Source organism: Pavona decussata, unplaced genomic scaffold (assembly GCF_977016875.1).
Source record: "Pavona decussata unplaced genomic scaffold, jaPavDecu1.1 SCAFFOLD_238, whole genome shotgun sequence".
Lineage (NCBI taxonomy): Eukaryota > Metazoa > Cnidaria > Anthozoa > Scleractinia > Agariciidae > Pavona > Pavona decussata.
In genome coordinates, this window is record NW_028145643.1 from 717,707 (window position 1) to 741,198 (window position 23,492).

A 23,492-nucleotide genomic window follows, 5' to 3' on the forward strand; every position below is an offset into this window, starting at 1 on the left:
AAACTCGCTAATCGGCGCGAGTGCCGGTATTGAGCCGGTTCCCACCAACCAGTCTATAATATTTCAAAGTCTACCAGTCGTTCGATTTGCTGTTACTTCAGCATAAGACGTGGTTTATCAAACCCACTTTATCACTGCGCTGGCCAATTCCCATTTCCAACCACCTTTGATATGAGATGCCTTATTATTATTATTATTATTATTATTATTTATTTATTTATTTTTTTTTTTTTAAAGAAAACTCTGAATTTCACTTCTTTTTCTTCATTGTTCATTGACTTCATTCCTGGTTATTAAAGAAAGGACTCGCGTTGCCCGGTTATCAATAATTAGTTGTTGTGGTTGACATGAAACACCTCCAATGTCTTAAAATGATTTCTAATTTCATCTCGCCTTTCTATTGGTCAGGTTCGATTCCTTCCGCGTCAGAAATAGGGAGGGCTTCAGTTTTAATTTTCACTTGTGACCACATAAACGCGCAACCATAAAACAAATTCACCATAATTTACGCTCGTCATATAATGGCAAATCGAATCGAATCATATCGTTTTCAAGTCCCGGAAACAATGACAACTATACCAACACTGAGTCGTTGTTCCACCCTTCACAGCCAGTCACGTCCCCTATTGCACGAATTGTTGTTAACTCTTAACCAATTAATTTTGGCTGAATATACAGCTGAATATCTTTTAACCGAAGCCAATAGACAGACTATTAACGTTAAAAAGAATACATATTTTTGACTGTTATATCACTTACTCGGTGTTAACAACAATATTTACCCTGACGCGCTTACAACTGCGAAAATCAAGGGCACAACTTTCCTTTAATTATTTTAAAATTCCAACCGATCATGCTGAACTGTATAACAGTGTATAAGCCCCTCGCCGCACAAGTATCTGATACGAGTTCGAGGTCTCGGCTCCTTAATGAGATGCAATTTACGGACCGTATACGGACCGAAAAGTGCCTTTACGATCTGCACAAACCGTATAAGCTCGTATACGCCCCTCTCTGAGATAAGACGTGGAAATATTTTAAGTGTCCTTAATGAAATGCAATTTACGGACCGTATACGGACCGAAAAGTGCGTTTACGATCTGTACAAACCGTACGGACTGTCAAGCCGTATAAGCCCCTCTCTCAGATAAGACGTGGAAATATTCTAAGTGTCTTTGATGAAATGCAATTTACGGACCGTGCACGGACCGAAAAGTGCTTTTACGATCTATAAAAACCGTACGGATCGTCAAACCGTATAAGCCCCTCTCTGAGATAAGACGTGGAAATATTCTAAGTGTCTTTGATGAAATGCAATTTACGGACCGTATACGGAACGAAAAGTGCGTTTACGATCTGTACAAACCGTACGGACTGTCAAGCCTTATAAGCCCCTCTCTCAGATAAGACGTGGAAATATTTTAAGTGTCCTTAATGAAATGCAATTTACGGACCGTAAGTGCCTTTACGATCCGTACAAACCGTACGGATCGTCAAACCGTATAAGCTCCTCTGTCAGATAAGACGTGGAAATATTCTAAGTGTCTTTGATGAAATGCAATTTACGGACCGTGCACGGACCGAAAAGTGCTTTTACGATCTGTAAAAACCGTACGGATCGTCAAACCGTATAAGCCCCTCTCTGAGATAAGACGTGGAAATATTGTAAGTGGCCTTAATGAGATGCAATTTACGTACCGTACCGTATACGGACCGAAAAGTGCCTTAACGATCTGTACAGTCAAGAGAGGATGAAGGTACCTTCATCCTCTCTTGGTACAGTAGTATAGGATATGAGGGTTAAAGCGCTCTTACCATAAAATTGCGCTGAAAAATTTACCATTAAATTGCACTGTATTTCAGAGCTGTTTTCGAGCCAAAACATGGCCAACACAAGCCCACAAATAGCAAAAGTATTGCATCCGCAAAGTGAAACTGGATCAGCAACTTTTTCCAAATTTTTCCAGAAAAAACCAGTTGAAATCGGTTAAAGAAATTGCGCTAATAATTTTGCCATTGTTGCACTAATTATTTTCCGCGTAATTAACCATCAAATTATCATCATATGGCTCAGGCGGAGCGACGATGGAGCCACCGCTTTTAATGGCATCGTTTGAAATTGTTGTTTTCATTTTTATTGTCATAATTTGGAATATCCATATATTATTATGTAGACAATGTCAAGATAAGGGTCAATGATTGATTTATATATGATTTCTGAAAGATAAGTTGAGATAAGTTGAGATAAGTTTATGTAAGCAAATAGTATAATGGACATTCAACGATTGAAACAAATATCTGAAGCCAAGATTAAGACCGGAATCTTAACTAAAGAGGTAAGAGACACGTTGAAGGAGTACAGGCATAATAAACAAGATTTACAACAGGGTTTATCAGAAACGTTGCAAAAAAAAAGAAGAACATATCGGCAATTTTATTATGATGGTAAAGTAACTTCTGTTTGTAAAATCTGTTTATACAGTCGAGATCCGAAAACAGTTAATCTAATATATTCAGGTAAGCCGGTTCGACTAGAAGAACGTGGTATTTGTGATACTAATGTTTTTGTGATAACAAATTTTTTTTGGTTGTTTTCAGGGTACATTATGGAAGCATTCTTATTCATGAAAATGGAAAGAATGCTTTATATGCATGTGATGGAATAAATAAAATTATGACTTTGACATATTTTAATGAATGGAAAAATCATCTACGATTCAAACGATGCCATTAAAAGCGGTGGCTCCATCGTCGCTCCGCCTGAGCCATATGATGATAATTTGATGGTTAATTACGCGGAAAATTATTAGTGCAACAATGGCAAAATTATTAGCGCAATTTCTTTAACCGGTTTCAACTGGTTTTTTCTGGAAAAATTTGGAAAAAGTTGCTGATCCAGTTTCACTTTGCGGATGCAATACTTTTGCTATTTGTGGGCTTGTGTTGGCCATGTTTTGGCTCGAAAACAGCTCTGAAATACAGCGTAATTTTATGGTAAAAGCGCTTTAACCCTCATATCTTATACTACTCTGTACAAACCGTGCGGATCGTCAAACCTTATAAGCCCCTCTCTGAGATATAACGTGGCAATATTTTAAGTGTCCTTGATGAAATGCAATTTACGGACCGAAAAGTGTCTTTACGATCCGTACAAACCGCACGGATCGTCAAACCGTATAAGCTCCGCCCTCAGATAAGACCTGGAAATATTCTAAGTCTCCTTAATGAGATGCAATTTACGGGCCGTATACGGACCGAAAAGTGCTTTTACGATGTGTATTCAAACCGTAACAGTTTTCCAAACCGTACGGATCGTGAGGCTGTTTTTTTCAGACCGCATCATTGGACAACCCTCCAAGACCCTCTCGCGCTCTCGTCTGGTCCCAGTCAGTCCTCGTCCCAATTTTTTCGCCGCCTGTTTGCCAAGTTTCACAAACTAACTTCGTGAAAGAAACAGACTGCAAGTCAAGCCGGTCAATTTATTTAATTCACACGAATATTACTAAGATGATTATTTTTTTAAAACTAAGTCACACATTAGTGTGCGGTATACAGTACATACAGTAAAGAGAAAGATCAAAAATAATTCACATTTCATTAGTACAAAAAATAGATTTTAAAAATTTTAAGGAAGGGAAAAAATGCCAGACATAGAAGAGTTCTCAGCCACGTTTATATTGGTACAGCAGGACTATTCTCACTAATCTTTCCGTTGTAATTTCTGCTCCAGTACAGTCAGAAATTTGGGATTGGGAGGGGCTTGGGGTTGAAAGAAAAAAAAATGGAAAAATTTTTTGGTTCTTTCCTCTCCTAATGTGGAACGTTCCTAATGACTCTGGGCGACGTCACAGATCGAGTGAGTGATCCCTTCCTCTTATCCGTTTACACCGTGAACAACATACACGCATTCGCAAAGCGGAAGAGTTCTTTGAAACGGAAGACCAAACGTGTTTGTTTCCCGGCTGTTTCACTCCCTACAAGGAAGACAGTTGACAGCTGCTGACAGCTGTTGACAGCTCGACACTGTTCTTTCAAGTTGAAACAAAAAGAGATTTTCACATCGCTTTGTCTTCTCTTCGTCATCTAATCGGCGCGATTATGTAGTTGGATCACTGGTGAGAAATTTCAGCTCATCCTCGAGGGATTAAAAGAAATTTTTTATCTGGAATGTTTATGTTTTTTGTCGCGCGCGGCTTCAACCCACTTCCGGTTTAAGTGGTTAATTGCTTTCTTTACTACCAAAAGATTACATGAAACCTGCTGCAAGCCGGGAGAAATGAGAAAAAGAAAGAAGCCACCAACAAAAGCAAAATCGGAAATGCGTCGTGAAACAGCTCAGATTATTTCTCAATTTCCGGTTTGCAGCTACATATGCGCGCGCAGCCAATGTGAACGTGATCAGCTTTTGACAACATTTCTGAACAGATCTTACGAGGGTGTCAGTATATTTGCGTCTGTTTTGGCGGAATGATTCGTCTGATCAGTGAGCAGTTTATTTACACAAAAGGCTTGAAATGCCTTCGAACGACGTGAAACTTTTGAGGTACCGTCCACGCAGCGAATTACAGGCTTCCTTGAGTATACGACGGACGGTTAGCGAAGATTGTCTTCTCGACGAGCGAGATCCCAGACCGGGTTTTTCAATGCTCAAATTAAGCAAGACGAGGATTTCTGTTGGGGACAGTGTCACTGTTTACTGGGATATCAGAGACCAGTGTGGTGCAAATGACTGGATCGGTCTCTTTGATTTAGGTAGGTTTGCATGCATTCGGTAGAGCCTCATCGCGCAAAATAACGTGTTTTTAGCTTATGGGTTATGCACGGGTGAAGCACGGAATGGTCCTAACTCGTTGTTTCTTTGTGCTTAACTGTAAACATCCTCGTGTATCTGCCTTAAATTTATATTTTCAGCATGAAGAGTTTAAGAACTCAAATCTAGATTTATCATTACACCTCGAGGGTTAATTTTTTCCACACACAACACGACAGAACTTTGTTGCGCGATCGAATCAGAGCTTGTGATATTTTGGCTAGTTTCAAGATGCGGTTGAAGATGCGATTGAGTGTAATCGGACGATTATTTCTACCGTGATGGGAAATGATAAATTACTATCATGTCGGCAGGATTTGGCAGGTTCTGCGTTTTAAGGTATGAATTCGTTCCGGATGTCAAAGGAGATTCAGTATTAAAGGTATTAAATATTCGCTCGATTAATAAATAGACAGCGAAAGCATTTAACTCTCGTTGGCGAATTTGGTACAAAGTGGTGTTAGTTTTGGTTATCGCACAGTTGAGGCAAATATTTTGTTGCCGAAATGTGTCAAACTGTAATGGTTACTCGTAAAGTGGATCTTTTTAGTGGAATAGTTAAAAATGATCGCAGCTGTGCCGACAATTATGGACATTTTATTTACATTAAAAAGCTGTAGGCTGCATGCCCCGTGCTAAATGCTAATCGAGTTTCGTCGGTAAGCTTATTATGATATTGTGCTCGGAGTTGCCTTGTAAAAACGGTATTGATTTGCCATTAAATGATACAGGCTTCCGATTATATAGCAGTGAAGCTGGGATAAATCTTACAACATGTTTATTTATCTTTGTTCAAATTTTTTTTTTTAATTTTCGATGCCAGTGTTAAAAATATCTTGCTTACCAGTACCCATGTTGGAGGTTAGCTCAAGGTCAGAATATTTAGACTAAACAGGAATTTTTGTTACCTTCAACGGAGAAATAATATGAGCGTATCAAAATAATCCCACTTTTATCAGTAGTGAACAGTACTTACTTCGAGTGCATTTTGCTTCGAGATCAAGGTACACCGTGATCTTGAAAGTACTTCAAAAACATTTAATTATTTTTGTTTCGCTCATGGCTTTTCGATTCTGCTTGAGGAAGAAGCTATGCTTGACAGATTGTTGGCCTTTCATTTCCAAACACTTCGTGATTGACATGTTATTCAATTAAAGGATTATTAAACATAAGTAAGCTGTTAGTTCATCCAGAAGAATTAATATGTTGATGGCGGTATATAATTTAGTTCTGTTTTGCACTGACAATGCTTTTGTTTCACTTTTTTGTTGTTAAAACAGTTTTCTAATCATTTTGATTTAACCAAATGATGTCTGATTTGATAAAAAGTGAGAAAAACGAGCTACATTGGCGAGAAAAATGACTGGTTTTAACACTTACACTAAAACCTCACTGAAAAAGTCTTTTGTTGTGAAAAATATGTTACATTAACTGCTGGCTTCTTAAGCTTGGACATTTCCTTCATTGAACACGATTGACTTTCACTGCTGTCTGTCAACTTATTTTTTATGGCGACAGAAAGGAAATGTGTTCACCCTAATTCCTTTGTACAGCACATCTGATTTGTGTGGTGAGTTAATATTAATAAAAGGTGATTGGTTCTTTCAAACTAATACAAAACCTCCAGTTTGAAACTAACTTACTGACAAGATTTAGAAAGAAATGAAGCCAAAAAAAAGTTAAGGGGCATAATTCTTGCAGTTATGTCTAGAGATCAGATTTCTCTTTTGCCAAACATGAAATCTATTGGTGAAAGTGCATATGGTAAGTTTTCTTTTGAGGGGTAAAAAATTATCATGTTCTATGCTAATAATGTTGGGTGTTTTCAATGCTGACCAGTTGTTTTTGTGACACCTGAAAAATCAGAGCAAATACTGGCTGCATTTTGCTACAATGTTATGGCTAATTATTGTTTGTCATGTCATTTATTGTACAGTTGGACATGTGCTTGCTATGTTTACGTTCAATATAAATCCTTTTCTTCTTCTGAACTAATTACCTTAAGTTGCTTGAAAGTCAATTTAAGGTTTAAATTAATTTCTTGTTAAAAATTTATCCTGAAATTGTCTTGATATTTAAAGGTAATGTCACACATGGTATTAAATTTTAAACATAGAGAAAATTTATAAACAAATCAAGTTTTTGAATATCACAATGTTTTGGGTTTAGTTTTAGGTAAAAAAAAAATTGACAAGTTTTGGTGAGTGATATTTGCAATGTTTGAATGAGATATCTTGTTTTCTTTTAACTTGATTTTAAACCTCTTTCATTCAAACAAGCTAAAACATGTGAACATTTAGGTGAATGCAGGCTATATAACACCCTACACTGTATATGTGTTTTGTGGTTTAAAACAGTACTACTGGAATTCTTGCCATTGATTTAGCAGAACGAGTGTGAATTGTCAAGTTTTCATAAACACTTAGAATTACCATTTATATTCCTGCTGTTAAATGTCCTTTCGAGACACACCTTTTGGAATGCTTTTATGGAAGATAATTATTATATGTTGTGGTTTAATGTTTGTTTTGGGTTTGAAGTTTTTCAAATTTTTATATCCCTTTGTCTTAGACTCATTAGCATGGACTAGAACATCAGAATGGTTTGAAAAATATTAAACTAATCACAAAGTTAAACCACAACAAATACACTGAAATACCAAACCTAAGAGTGCAAATTTGTAAACATAAATTATTACCTACATTTCTCTTAATCCTCCTAACAACAGGCTTCATGTAAATCCTTCTTTATGCTTAGATTTGGGAAACAAAAAAGAAGTCTGCTCAGTAACTTGCATGTAAATTTATTTTGCAGTTCTCTCTCATCTGAAGCATTGAAAAATGTAGTATACACTGTATCCAGTCATTGAATATGTGCATTTACAATTTACGTGTGTCATAGTCCACTTTTTGCCGAAAGCTCTTAATTGCATTAACTGTAAGGAGAGACCTCCCTCCAAGAAAACCCTTTTGTTAAAACCGCACCTTGTTAAATTATAATTACTTACATTCTAAATATACCTACATACCTTGAAGAGTGTTGCTATTGTATAAGAGCTCATATGAATGATAGGGAAAGTACTGAAATAGTGAAATATTTAAAAATTTTCTCCGACTTTTGCTTGCTTTAGGCGTACATGTAGGTACTTACATGTCTAAAAAAAATAAGAAGCCATCACTAACAGTTGTATACTGTACACATCTGCGAAAAGATAGGTTGAAAAAATTCAGGCAACTTTTTAAGTTGCATAAAAGTCATGCATGACTGTGATGGTTTCTTGTTATTAATTAATTATTAATTCTTTTAACTACAATTCACTATTTACAGTGTAAATTTTATTAGATGATGTATCAATTCATTTAGTTATAGGCAAAGTGTCCTGACGTTTAGCTTACATATAGTGGGCAACTTCTACAATTGATATCAACACTTGGAATGAATTAAGTTGACATTGTTGTTGTCTCCTTTTTCCAAGTATCCCTTTGTCACTGAGCACTGAATAATACAGCATTCTCAATTATTCACCAGGCTTAAAATATTCCATCACGTTTATTCCGTTACGCATATGCCACACATTGACATTCCAATCCTCACAGTATGCAGGATGTTTGTCCCATGAACCTAGTTTAATGGGCTTAGCTCCCATGAGCCTCCTGTAGCTCAGTGGTAGAGTATCCGAACTAGTAATCAGAAGGTCTTAGGTTCGACTCCTGATAGGAGCACTCGGATTTCCTTTTTTTCCAAGTTTGCCTGTGTCATTCGCTGAATAATACATCATTCTTGTTATTATTATTGTTATTATTATTATTCTGTGGGTTTATAATGACCTTATGAAATGGCCAGCTCCCAGTTAGCTTGATACTATGCTCAGTACATGTAAGTAGAATACCGCTTCCTTTCTTTTTTTCCTTTTTCTTTTTGGTAGAAGCTTAGGGTTCTTAATAAATGGTGAATAGACTTGCACCACTCATTAATTTGTCTTGTTCAGACTGGCTTTAATCTCTCCAAAGGCTGACTGAGGTACCATGTTGAGAGTAAATAGGTACCATTACCTGGGTCCTGGCTTTTAATAAAACTCCTAAATGAATACCTATCCTCACCATACCAGAGGGTGCATAAGGTCACCACTGTACTGTCTGCATGTGCAGCTCACCCTGGCCTGCGCTGTTGCCTAATGACCATTTCTTATATAGGCCACTGAACTTTGACTTTGTCACTAAAGGCATGGCCCTCCGGTACTGTAGTAAAAGTTAAAAATTAATTATATTTTGATATTTAAATTCCTTAATATTTGTGATTATTATTTACATGCTCGGTTCCTTGTGTGAATTTAACAGAAATAAGCACCGTCTCCAATAAGCAACTGTGACTTCTCTGCACGAGCTCTCAAACTTAGTGCTCATGCATGTAATTTTAATGTTATTATTAAAAACTGGACCAACTTGGCACTATCTATCATCTCGTATCCAACGTGTGCTAGTGGAATAATACACACACTGTAATTGCTTAATGCAGTTAAATGCAATTGAACTAAGTTAACAACAAAGAAAAGCTGGCATTCATTGGGCGGTCAGCGGCTTGTGGTAGGTACCGCATGCACAGAGCACCACATTGTGGCACTTTGTGGAGTTTCTTGTTGGTTTGTCTCAGTTTTTTTGCCCCTCCCCCCTCTCCCCTTGTTCCCCCTTTTCCACTGCTTACGCAGTGTGACGGGTGTCCGGATGACTGGGCCATGGGGTTCATGGCTGGGTTTGCGGGGATTGCCAGTGTTACTGTCTATGGGCCGGCTGGTTACAGTGGAGGCCCCTGGGTCTTCCCTGGCACCCTTCTTCCACTCAGCTTAATACAGTTGTAAAGTATAGACTACATCATGATGGTAACCACTGACTGCTGCGCTGGTCTGTAGACTAATATTTCACTATTGGTTTGTAGATGGTCCAACATCACTGGCAAACTACTTGGACTTCAAACAGAGAGGGGTGACTGGAGCAAAGAGAGGGGCCATCAAATGGGCAATAAAGAGAGATGTTACTTTAGGAGAAGGTATAAGAGTTTACATTCATGTAAATTAGAGTCAGTGGTTTTTAATCGAGTGTCGTAATTTAACCATCACCAATTGAAAGTAATTACACTGACCAATCGTAACAGACGCAAACAGCACAATGAACCAATCAGAATTCAAAGCAAATACATGCAATGGGCGTCAAGTCTGGGAAAACATGTGTGAGGCACGATTAATTGGTTTTGGTTTTACATCTCATTGGTTGAGAAAGTGGCGCAAGTTTTGCCACCCAATCACAGAGCATAGTTTCTATAATGAAAACCAAAGCAAACAGGCAATTACTTTTGACATTCAATAGAAAACTGCTCTGACTTACTATTACTTCCCATGTTTAAAGTCATGTACTTCATGATCAGGACCCAGTTGTTCAAAGCCTGATTAAGCTAATCCTGGGTTAAGGAGAACTTTCATTTATTAAGTTTAATTTCTAATCATTAACAATTTTTCCAAAAGATTTGTTTTTGTCCCTCAGTTTTGTTGCAGAATTTCCTTTACCATGAGTTCAAAATTGGCTTTCAAAAACATTTTAAACCAGTGAGCTGAAAGCCTTGGTTAACTTTTAATCGTGGATTAGCATTAATTGGCTTTCAAACAACTGGCCCCAGATGACAACTATAAAGTAATAATAAAAATAACTTGTCATGATTTATGGTATTAGTTATTGAACGCGGCTTTTCGTTCCTCTTCAATACACCCATTCAGTGATTTTTCAATATTTTGGCTTCATTTTTCTCGAAAACGCAATGTAAACCGGCGAAAAAAACATCAAGGTATTGTTAATAAGTAAATTGAAGGCCGTATGCAAAACATCGGGCAGTTTTGATTAAAAAAAATTGACTACAGTTTGTAAAAGGGTCACTTAATAGACTTTTCCACTAGCATGCATCTTCAATTAATGTTATTACTTTGTATTTTTCAGTTGAAAACAAGTGTATTTTCAAATACATTCACGGCAGATCTGGTTCTGTGACGGCAATAAGTCCCACACTATACATTTACAATCCTTATGCCGAGGTAATTGCTATTATTTTTTTCTGTTGTATTTGGAGATCATTAACAATTATCCTGCAAAATTGCACCTGATACTTAGCCAATGAGGCTGTAGGCTGTGTGGGCTAAAAGCAGGAAATATTTTGCAAGATTGAGCAGGACAATAATTGTTTTATTATTCAACGCATTGATAACAAAGCACAGTAAATGTTTTATTTCAGAAAAGCTGGAGACAATCTTTATTTTACCATTTTTCTCCCAAATACATAAAATGACTATTGACTATGGACAACAAATACTCAGTGGACCATGCATGACCATAAATTTTGGGTGGTGTTACAATGTGTTGAATAATATTATAATAATAGTAAGTGGATGTGAAATTCATTGACACATATTTTGTGCCTGTGAAGGTCAAGTCCTAAGTTACTCAAAAGCTTAAAAATTTAGCTAAATCCTGTTTTCAGGTCAACCTTATATCCAGACTGTTTTTAGAAATATTATTATATTACTTTAATTTATCACTTTCCACGTAATCACCACTTTTAGATCAACATCAGTTTTTGAAAACTTCAATATCATAGGAGTCATTCATTTGGGTTGTCAAGGGAAGTGGGGTGGTATTTATGTAGTTAATTATTTGAATAACTATCATTTTTCTCTGCAGCTTACATCAGTTCATGGCAGGCCACGCTTGGGTTCACTGGTGCCAGAGGAAACTCTTTTGGAATTCTCTATTGCAGGTGTTATTACTAAACAACCCTTTCGTCTGCCATGCCATTAGATATAAATTATGTATGTAAATTATCATACATGTACTTTAAAATTATGAAATATGCTGACTACATCATCTTTTACATAGAAAAAGCAAAAATGTATGATTGTGTCTAACCTTGCTTTGGTCCATGGACTCAAGGGTCAGGTCACTAAATAAATATAGATATATTGACCATGCAACATTAAAGGGGCCATGATTGGCAGCTTTTAAAGCCAGCTGAGGGACAATATTAAATATGCTAGTAAGTACAATTATAAATTATTCTTCATGCTAGGTTTTTAACGCAGTGCTGGAACCAGTTATGTCATCATGGTATTACTTTTGTTGTGTTGAACAGGCTTGCAAGCAAATGGTCTAAAAAAGAATATCTTTGGGAAACCCAGCCCTTATGTCAAACTTTCCATCATGCCATCCCGGCGACACCTCAGGTCATGGAAACAGCATCATGGACAAATTGCCAAGACGTCATCACAAACCAATACCATTGATCCAAAATGGAACAGTGAGGTGAGTGCATGACATGAACACAGTAGAAAAGTATGTTTTTCTATGTATCTGCAAAGATCATGACTGTAATGCTGCATACTGTATATAAAGAAAAAACACTGTTAAGATACATGATATGTTGTAGTTCAAATTGTTTGGTTTAAAATGTTTCAAACCAGTTCATTTTTTTTCCTTTGTGCAGTATTCATTGTCATAATCTGAGACAAAGGGAAAATACAAATCAAACTGGTTTGAAAAATTTTAAACCACAACATATACAACACATTCTTTTTTTCTCTTTCAGGAGTTTGTGTTCCTGGGTGGCGCTGATGATCTGTTGGAAGTTGAAGTGCGGAATAAGTTTTCAGGTACACGACCAGCCTTTAGTCGATTCCTGGGAAAACTTACTGTTCCTCTTGTGGATCTCTTTGGGTGTCAAAGAAACAGGTGTGTTTTTTGTGTTGTTGGTATGTTATTGCTTTGATTATGTTATTTCATTCATTTATTATAACTTTGATAAAAACTGATGGCTTTCTATGATTTGCAAAATGTTGTGTTATATAATTGACATGTGACTAGCAATCCAATTTAACATTTCATTGCAAGGCTGTACGGTTTTTTTTCCAGAGTTAAATTTGTTGCATGAATGAATAAAAGGGGATACATACGTTATACTAGATTTATTTATTGAATATGTGAAGTATATGAAAATGTTGTAGTTTTTAACTACATCCCATGATAATTGCAATGCCCTTTTAAATTATTATTTTTTTCATCTACAGTTCAAATATATTAATTTTTTTTATTTGTGTCCCATCTCTTTATCTTAATTGTTCAATTTTTATTTTTCCTTTGTTTTTGTAATATAATTATGGTAATGTATGATAATATGTATAAAACAACGGAAAATAGAAATTGAACCAAGGATAAAATTGAACCAGTTCATTATATGTAACAACAGTTGGTTGATAGCTCATTTGGTGGAACATTTTACCATTTTACAGAAGTTAAGGGTTTCAATCCCATTCAAGTCTAGTATTTTTTATGCTCTCTTTTGACAGTTGCTTTGATTGTGTATTCTAAAAAACTGTTTGGTTTTAAGTTAAATTATGGTGTCATATTTTTTAAATGACTATTCTCTGAGTCTTCTCTGAGACTCAAGCTTAAGTATGGAATGTTCATTATTATTTATTAATTATGTATCACACCATACTTACCAGGCCAGAAGAGTTTACAAAAGCACTTGGTAGAAGAACACCAGCTGATAGAGTACAGGGAACCATTACAATAACAATCACTATTATTGAACCAACAAGCAGTCCTACAGGTGAGCTAGGCTGGCAGCACAGTAAAAGATGAATGGTTCACTAAATTGTTGGGCCTGATTTCCAGTTGTGCCAGGATAATTGAGTAGATGCTCATTGCCACAAAACCAAACCAATACTACCAGACCTGAAACCCTCTTAATTCTAGTAAAATAGTTTCCTACAACTGCAAAGAAATATTCAGTTTTAAATTCGGTTGAATGTATATGTGTTACATTTTATAATAGCTTTGGAAGAGTGCTTGAGGAGAAAACTTTGAAACTGAAAGGTTATAAATAATGTCATAATTGTCTTATTGTGTCTTGCATCAATCAAAGATATGCTGCATGCATTTTGTCATATTTTTGTTAAAAAGTATTTGCTGAAAGAAGTTAACTTTTTGTGCTGTCACAGTAATTTAATTTGTAGTTCACAAAAATGTTTTAATTTCAAGATTGTTGTGGTCTTGGTGAGTCCAAATAATGTAAACCTTCATAAAACAGAAATTCAAGAACTGTTTAAAACCATTTTAACACCTTTGATTAACTTAGAATGACTGCTAACATGATTCTGGATTGTGAATTCGAATTGGAATTGCAAATCTTTCACATCTTAAGTTTGACTAAGGATGAAGCTGTAATTAAATTGCAAATTCAAGGGCCATAGGATTGTCAGTTGTAAGGAGATTGTTAATGTCACCCTTACTAAACAAAGTCTAATTTTTATTCAGTCATTTAATATTTATTACTGTGAAAGCTTAGCACAATGAAAACTACAAATTTGATAATTATTATGTTAACCATAAGGTAAGTCCGTTGAGGGGTATTGTTCTGTAAAATGTTTGAGATTCTAAATTTGTTGTTTGGATTTCTATAGAAGATGTGTTTGATTTGTTTCAGTGGAACATTTTATATTCAGCTAGTAGAGTTACATGAAAAATAACCAGTTATGTTGAATAAAATATGATACAAAGAGTGACACATTGAGGCTAATTTACACATCCAACATACCAATATTTATCGCCCTGATTAGTGGGTTCAATTGCATGGACCAATTTACACAATTGTACAGTTGATTTAGTTTTTTTGGTTAGTGTAGCATGTGGTGAAAATCAGGCTAGTTGAAAGATCTGAAAACTGCCATGGATTTTTACAAATCAGGCCTATTTTGTCTGCTCACTCATTTTCTTTGTCAAATTGGCCTGAATCTGCCTGAGTGTCCAATCTCTATACATGTAATTTGGCCTTTGTGCATTTTACTTCTTGAATTACCAAGGATCCGAAGTCAAGCACAAAAGGTTTTTTATCATTGATTCAGTGCAGGTTTAATAAATTATTAAAAACATACCTTTTGTTAGTACTGTAACGTACTTCACAGGCATATGTGTATTTATGGCCCATATTTATCCAAATCAGCTTTATTTTGGCATACACATACAACCTGTATTCCATGTAAGAAACATGTTAATTTATTATGTGCTGGTTTTTTGTACATTTAAGGTTTTAATTTGAAGAGTTACCTTCAGTTAATTTTCCTTGAACCTGATCGATTTATACAAAAGGAGTTGGTTTCTTTTCTTTTCTTTTTTTTTTTTTTTTTTGCTTACCGGTATGTAGGCAACAGTTACCTCCCTTGAGTAGCCTCAATTTTTTTAAGGAAAAAGAAATGAGTAGTTTTTTTAAATTTAAGCTTTTGAATCAGAATACAGTACAAACATGGAAACATGTTTCTTTTGTGATATCCAGTCTCTGCAAGAAAATAGAGCTGATTTGGCACAATTCAGATTTCAAGACCAAAAATGAATTAATAGCCTTCTTGCACCAAGCCTTTCAATAAATTGTTTCTTTCAACAAATAGTGAAGTGAAAATGCCCAGCTAATTACAATCATGTAATTCACTCAACAATATGATAGAGTGCTGTTTACTGGGAGTAATTTGTACATTCCACTTTTGACAATGGTTTGCACAGTGGAATATGTTTCTTGCCACGTGTGTTGCATTTATACGATTGGCAGATGTGAAACAAATTTAGTAAAACATTTTCCAGTGTAACACTACATTTAAAACAGTATTTGGTGTGATATTGTGTTTTGTTGTCTTTTAGGTGCTGGAGCAAGTCAACAGGAGAACATTCCCCCTGCCACACCCTCTGGTACTCAACAAAGCAACCCATTGTGTGCTTTGTCAAACCCATCACTGATGTCTTCTGCGCCAAACATTTTACAGCCTCTGACCTTGAATTCCAGTAATGGGCTTCTTGAAACCATCTTCCCAGTTGACCACACCGTATCCCCTTATTCCCCGCTTGCGCCAAGTGCACAGGAGAACTCCAGTGGTGATGCTGCAAATTGTCGACGGCGACTAGCTATACAGTCTAGACCATTTTCTGAGCTTTATTCAGAAGAAGTTGTTCCCTTGGATTCTGATATTACAAGTCCAGAGATCTCTGATAATTGTCAAGAGGTGAACAATGAGAATGTTATTAATGACAATGTAACAGCAAATGTGAACAATGTGCTTGACATGAGAACTTCAACTAGTGTATCAAATTCAGTGGACACTGAACCTTCTGGTGGAGCAACAGATCAATTGGCAGGTTCTGATAATGTACATTTAAGTGATGGCAGTGGAGGTGAAACTTCAGTGTCAGCCCAAGAATCTTGTCAAAACAACCAGGATTTGGAAACTCAACGGATGGACATTTTAGAAGAGACTGAGGGTGTTTATGACTCTGATCTTGCCACACAAATTCCTGTAGTTAATGGTGCAATTGATGGGATTTTGACCAGTGTAGGGCAGAGGGTCAGTATAGGAAGTATTGGAAGTATTGAGCTGACTGAGGACTCACCACTGAGGATCTTGGAGGAGTCTGAGAGAGTGCGTGAGGAGGAGTTTGCTCTGTCAAGTGAAAATCTTCTTCAAGAGGATGAACTTGAACAAATGGATGTTACTGATGATACCACTGTAGCAGGAGAAGATAGTTCACTTAGTAATACAGACGGTTCCATGGAGGATGTATTGAATAGTGGAACTGGCATGGAAGAGTCCGCTCATGAAAATGGTTCCACAGAGACGCAACCAGTGGGGTACCAAGTAACAGAATTGCTTGATGTAGCCAGTGGTTCCCTTGTGGATGAGGATGAAGATGATCTTCTTTTGTCAGCTCTAGAGGAACATGAAGGTTCTCATTCCCCACTACCTGTTGTTGAGTGTTTATCAGGACCTTCTGTTGCCACTGTAGTGTTAGAGACACAGACTCAAGCGGAGGTAGTAACTACTCCCGAAGAATCCCTTGAGTCACAGTCAGAACATTCAGGTCATGAATACTCAACACTTAATTCACAGTTAACAACCGAGACCTCAGATCAGCAGCAGAGGGTTAGTGAACAAGACGTGTCAATGTCTCTTCTTGAGTTTGTAAATCACATTGTTGGTAATGATCACGCAGAGCAGAGTAATGGCAATGAAATGATCATTGAATATTCTGAGGACAGTACACAAGGTGCATCTTCAACTGCTTCCAGTGAAAGAACTTCAGAGGCTACTCTTGTAGATTCATCGCTAGAGACTGGTGGAGCGATATCTTCTGTAACTCTTCCAATGGAGGCAACAGAGCCTGTGTGCTTGAATGCTGCATCACTAGAGTCTCCTTCTTCATCCCAAATGTTAGTTGATTCCCCAGATATTGTTACAGTGGATAACAGAATGACTGATGATGGTCCTGACGCTCAACAAAGACCTTCAAGAGGTAAACGTCTGTCGCGGTCCAGTAGTGATCCACGTAGCACTCACTCTAGGAGACGTGGAGAGAGATTACGAAATGATGATGGAGCTGCAAACCAAGGAGAGAGTTCCCCAAGGCTTTCTCGTCCACCATTTGTCAGAAGAATCACTGAACCTGTCACAGGACAAACAAATTTCACGCATCCAGTAGCAGTGACTGTAAATAGTGGGAACGATGTGTCTGTTTCATCATCCCAGGACACAGAACTAGCTAATACAATGGTTGCAACTACCACAGTAACAGCACCTGTATCTCCAACAGAATCTGTTGTAATGGCAGTGCCGCTCTCCCCACCTCCCCAGCGCACCACACCAACTGGATTGGCAGCTGTTGTTGTAGCAGATGGTGTCGCGGAACCTGAAGCCCTAGTCACACCATTGCCATCACCTGAGTTTAGCTCTGAGCAGGGAACGCCTACACTTGATATCCTATCTGCTGCCGTTGCAGTTTCTTTGAGTTCAGGAGTAAGCACAAGCATTGGAAATGAATCGCCAAGAACAACAGATTTGTCAAACGATTATGCATTGGTTATACCAGATGAAGATAGGCAACCATCATCTGCTCCGTCGACATTGCAGAGAGATGCTATCCCAGCCAATGCTACTGTGTTGACAAATAGAACACGTTTAAGGAGTTTGTCACAAGATTCACCCTCGTCAGTCATTTATGCAACTCCTGTATCAGGAAGGAGTGGCGAGTTTAATGGTAGTTCAAGTTTTCCTAGACAAAGTAGCACAGCAAGAGTCACTGCACTCTCAGGGAATCAAAGACGGAACAGTAGCAGTGATGGTTTCAGCTCAACACAAACTAGGGCTGTTCCTGAACAACCACAGCCTTTACCTCCAGGTGATAATCGTGCTGTGTCTGCGTCGACTTTATCTGCTGCTTTAGCTAGAAGAACTTCTTCACAAGATTCTGAACAATCCAGATCTGAGAGGGTTCCCAATAATTCCTCCCTTGGTGCTACATCTCTGCCAGGACCTAGTACTAACTCAAACAGTGATTTAAATCAATCACACCAAGCAATACAGACCTTGCTTAGGTCGTACTGTGTTAACTCGACACAAGGGCTCCCTGGACCCTCCACTGTTGGCCAGCCAACAACATCCTCCACCCCAGTAAAGGAAACTGAGCAAGGTAGGAGAGCACCTGTGACAAATGCCCGCAGTGGAAACAGGAGAAGCTCAGGACAGAGGCATCAAGGTCATCCAGTGTATGTGTCCATTCAGGATCAACAGCAAACAAGAGAACAGCAAGCTCGACCTGAACAGCAGACTGCTGAGGAAGAACCTCTTCCTTCAAGTAAGAAATGTGAAGTGTGTCACTTTATTTGCTGTACTTTCATCTTTTGATGGAGCTTACCTTACTGTGCTTTTCAATAACATGCGGACTCTGAAGTTCAAGATTCAACCAACCATTATGTTTTTCACTGCCATCAATCACTGCAGCTGACCTCTAAAAACACAAAGGCATTTGGCTCAACAGGGTCAAAAGGTCACGTTTTTGTGCGCTGTGTTTGGTGGATTTTAATCTACTTTGTTGGTTTCTGTATTTTTGCAATCAACTGGTTGTCGCTGTAATTATGATTGACAGCAGTAAAACATACAACTCGTTAGTTGGGGTTGAAGTTCAGAGTCTATAATTATGTTATTGAAAGGAGCAGTAAGGCCTTGAGGTTACTATTTTGCAACTCTTAACTTTCATTTGGCAGTTGGGAAAATATTTTATCCAGCTGCAAGCAGCCAGGCTTTTCTACATGTAGTCATCAAGGACTCCTACATGGGTGTACCTTACATACATCTTGACTAGTTAAGCTACAACATTGAAATTTCAAAGGTATATAGATTGTCCAAGAATAAGTGAGGTTGAGCTCCAAAAACTAAGCAGATGGCATCATATGATGTAGCAGTATGTCATGAATTAAGAACAGCAGCCATCTTGAATCCACGATTTTGACGCTCTAGATTTTTCCAGCACTTCAGAGTATCAGAAATGGAAAAACCTTGAGATTCCGGTGTTTTAATAAATTGTGAAGTTTTTAACACGGTTTGGATTTTTGAAAAGTTTAAAGGTTGTGTGTGTGTAAAACATTGCCAGATGCTTGGACTTTGCTGTAAGATTTTAGTAACTTCTGAACTGAGAATGCTTTACAATTACCACATTTTACATTGTGTGAAGCCATCTGACACTTTTAGCAGGTTATAACTTTTTAGAATTAATGCAACAACTAGCATTCCACCCAAACAATTACTAAATTTGCTGAAGGTAGTTGTCGCAAAAAATAGTAACCTTGAGGTGTTGTTTGTGTGCTTGATTGACCTGATTATTTAGAGCCATGTTAGCCTGGAGGAGTCAATGAACATGGGAATGTTGGCTGTTTGATTGCCTGTTATTGCATGCCGACATGTAGTATTTGGAACACAAACAGGAGGTTGTCAAGCATTTATCAAAAAATAATATTGTAAAATAACGCTTTACCTTTCATTGACCGTTATTATGAACTAGTTCTCATTTCAAACAACGTATTTACAATTCTTCGTTAAAAACAGTTTCAAAAAGAAGACGTTTTTTCCAGTTGTTTGACAGTCACCATAAATGTTTTAATACTCTGTTTCTGTCTCCTCCGGAATTGCAATATTTCAAAAACGATTTTGGTGTCATACGTTTAAAGCATTAATGGAGGCTTCGTTTTTTAGACTGGGAGAGAGGAGTTGATTCTCATGGAAGGGTTTATTACATTGATCATGTCAACAGGACAACCACATGGGTCAAGCCTACACGAAGTAAGAGAGTACCTTTCTACTACATTTACGTCAATACGTGTTATTTACCTTAGTACACTTAGTACCGTTTATCTGTGTTTGCTCCTCTCCAATGCTATTTGTCATTAGACCCTGAAGAGAAACCGGAAATACAGTAATTGGGATATTTATTGATTCTAAGCAGAAAAGATGATAGGGATTTCAAATCACACATGTGTTCACGACTGTCACCTTTTTCCAAGTAATGTTTAAGAAACGAGCAGGAGTGTTTTATCGGTTTTAAGCCGAGTGGTTTTAGACCCGATAAAACACGTGCTGTGAGTTTTTCGAACGGCTTCAAAAACATTCCTGAAAAAGCGTGTGTCAATAGAGTTCATAACAATTATGCTTTTGTGAACGTTGGAAATTAGCATTCGAGAAAAACACCGCATACTAATGAGGAGTGTTTTATCAGCTGATAAAACACCGCATACTAATAAGGAGGAGGTTTATCGATATAAAGTCACTGCAAGGGATAAATTATCGACCATTTGATAGGTCAATGGGATAATGAAATATTAATGAGTTTTTAAATTCTTAATAATGATCTATCATGGTCTGCATTATAAATACATCGAACAATAGACCAACGGACTTTTGACTAACAAAAGACGGATCAAATTGCACCGATCACTTTTTACAGTCTTCACAGCCAATAACACCACGTGCGGCTTAACTGACAAACGACGAATAACATCTCAACTTCGTTGACACACCAGGTCAACAACCAGAGACATTTATACCATCTACTGACGTTCCACATTTTACTGGACTCTTAAGATGACTTCCGCTCAGGTTGTCCAAACGTCAGTCAATAGAGAGATTTTGCATCGCGTTTACGTGAAACGGCAAACGTCACCTTGCCGTTTCACGTTTCACGTAAAATAGCGTGAACCTTTCGACTTTAGCTTTAATTTTGGGAGTTTCGATGAAGCTGTTCTGCGACTCACTGTGGTGAGTTCATGAAGAAAAGTGCGGTAAGGAGTGAGTTATGAAGGATTTTTAAACATCAAACTTAATTTGCCCTGGTATGACTTGCCGGAAAAACTATTGGGGTACTTGTTTTCAACTACAGTGGAAGCCCGTTAATACGACCACCTTCGGGCCGTGAAAATGTGGTCGTAATAACGGAGTGGTCGGATTAACGAGGTTGTAAAACTAAGGAAACGACTGGACTTTCAATTCGTTCAGGGCGCAAATAATGGTCGTAATAACGAGGTGGTTGTAAGGCAGGGTTCTACTGTAACTACTTATGTGTATAAGAAAAAAAGGAAGAAATACTTACGTAGTTCTCACGTAGACGGCAAATGCGAAATCAGATAGCCTGTTTTCACGTAGAAACGGCAACCGGCAAACGCGAAAAATGGCGGGAAAATCGTGGTCACGTGGTCATTTTTGCCGTTCGCGTTTAACGTATACGCGATGTAAATCTCTCTAATGTCATCTCAAACCGTCAGGACTACACGCGCTCGGATGATCATAGTTTACGTCCTTATGACAACTGTTGGGTTCAATCCATTTTTTTACAATAACTGTCCAAATTCTCGCACGCTGATTGGCTCGTAGCTATTGTCTATAAGAGTACAGACAATAAAAATGACGTCAGATGTAACGCGCGCGCTTTCTCAACGAATAAAATAGTCAATTCCGCTCGTACTTTTTCCATGTTGTTGTAAAAAACAAATCGACGGCAGTTTTCTATGGTCTATACTCTTATAGACCATAAAATGACGCCATAAAACGTCCAAAACTTGGCAGTGAAACCACTCGCCTGCGGCTCGTGGTTCCACTTGAGTTTTGAACATTTTTTGACGTCATTTTATGGTCTTCAAGAGTATAGACCATAGAAAACTGCCGTCGATTTGTTAAACAGATAAATACATACAAAAGGTAGAGGCATTTTCTTGAACAATAAATAAAGCTAAATGTAGTGCCAAACATCTCTTACAGATGCTCCTGAAAGTGAAGCAAATATGAATGACATGAACACACAGTGGCAAAGCTTGGACAGAAGGTAAATTTTATCAGCTACACCAACTCTTCATTTTCTTAATGCCTTCCTTTTCAAGAACCTCTACAGTCCGCGCCAAACTGAGTGCTAAATTTCTTGTAACAGCCATATTTAGTCTCCCCTTGTGGCGATTCACGTGTGGGTGGAAAGTCTAACCGTATAAACAATAAACGTGTTTCGTAACAAACCCCATTGAATGGGCACTGAATAAAGATATCGATGGCTAGGGGGCTTTATAGAATGTTGGAAGGTAGCACCCGAGTGAAGTGAGTTGTGAAAATTCAGCCGTAAATAACCCATGTCGACAAACTGAACTTTCATTTTTTTTTCCGTCAAGGTATCAAAGCTTTCGACGGACACTGCGTGGTCGAGGAAGCCGTCATTCACGTGTACCGCTTCCTGTGGACATCAACAGAGAGAGTCGGACAGCAGGCGACTCAAGCACCAGTGGGAGTCCAGAAACTGGTGCTACTTCATCCAGTCCTTCGTCAACAGCCGCATCTTCATCTCAAGCACCATCTACTCCTTCCACTCCATCTTCATCACGCACCCCCTCCACTTCTTCTGGATCTACTCCATCATCCAGCTCTTTAGCGTCAATGTCAAGAGCGGCCAGTCTTTCACATTCACCTGCAGTGAAGTTCCTCAGAAGATCCGACTTTATCGACTTTCTAAAGAGTAAAGGGGTATGCGTGTCAATTTTGTATGTACTTTGTTATGTAAACACTGTTTCAGTATTAGACTGTCACCACAACAGTTGGTTTGCATCGCCGCCATGTTGGTGTACAAAACAAGAGAAATGAGACGTTTTAATGTAATTTTTAATTCTTGGATCATCAGGTCGCAGGCCAGTACTATTTCCAAAGTCAGATGTTGAAACTGATAGTGTCCAAGATCAGAAGTGAACCAAGCCAGTTTGACCGGTATGTTAACTAAAATTTTAATTTCCACACTTTGGAGTATCGTTTTGCTGTATCTTTTTAAAAAAGAACCTTACGATTTTAAAGTTTGCACCATTTTAATTGTAGTATATCTGTCTCTTTTCCAAGCTATTGTCATCAAGTGGAGCTTGTCAGGTTTCTTAATCAGTTCGCTGATCCTCAGATGGACATGCCGCCTGGATGGGATAAAAAAGTCGACCAGTCCGGACGGGTAATTAAATTCTCCTTTCTTGTCCTTACTTTTTTCTTATAAAAGTACTGGGGAGAAGAAAGAAAATTCACCTTGGGTGATCATATCATTAATTCTCACGACCTCAGAAGTTGAATAAGTGTTGATATTACAAGGAGAAATTTGAGGCTTGGTTTGTTTTTTACATCTCGGTTGACTCTACTTTGTCAGCAACAGTTAATATCCGCCTGGATGGGATAAAAAAGTCGACCAGTTCGGACGGGTAATTAAATTCTCCTTTCTTGTCCTTACTTTTTTCTTATAAAAGTACTGGGGAGAAGAAAGAAAATTCACCT

At 37.8% G+C, this 23,492-nt stretch overlaps 1 protein-coding gene across 1 annotated transcript in view; it reads left to right on the forward strand.

Moving 5' to 3' along the window:
- Positions 1–4,387: 4,387 nt before the first annotated feature.
- The window catches only part of LOC146457629 (uncharacterized), a 33,172-nt gene continuing 14,067 nt past the window's right edge, over positions 4,388–23,492 (forward strand). The window contains exons 1-13 of the mRNA XM_085091614.1: positions 4,388–4,752; positions 9,743–9,853; positions 10,792–10,886; positions 11,530–11,605; positions 11,978–12,147; positions 12,431–12,573; positions 13,347–13,453; positions 15,535–18,516; positions 19,911–19,997; positions 21,966–22,029; positions 22,364–22,712; positions 22,867–22,949; positions 23,076–23,178. Of these exons, the coding sequence (XP_084947740.1) occupies positions 4,515–4,752; positions 9,743–9,853; positions 10,792–10,886; positions 11,530–11,605; positions 11,978–12,147; positions 12,431–12,573; positions 13,347–13,453; positions 15,535–18,516; positions 19,911–19,997; positions 21,966–22,029; positions 22,364–22,712; positions 22,867–22,949; positions 23,076–23,178 (4,608 nt within the window). The 5' untranslated portion in view covers positions 4,388–4,514. The remainder of the gene's footprint in view (positions 4,753–9,742; positions 9,854–10,791; positions 10,887–11,529; positions 11,606–11,977; positions 12,148–12,430; positions 12,574–13,346; positions 13,454–15,534; positions 18,517–19,910; positions 19,998–21,965; positions 22,030–22,363; positions 22,713–22,866; positions 22,950–23,075; positions 23,179–23,492) is intronic.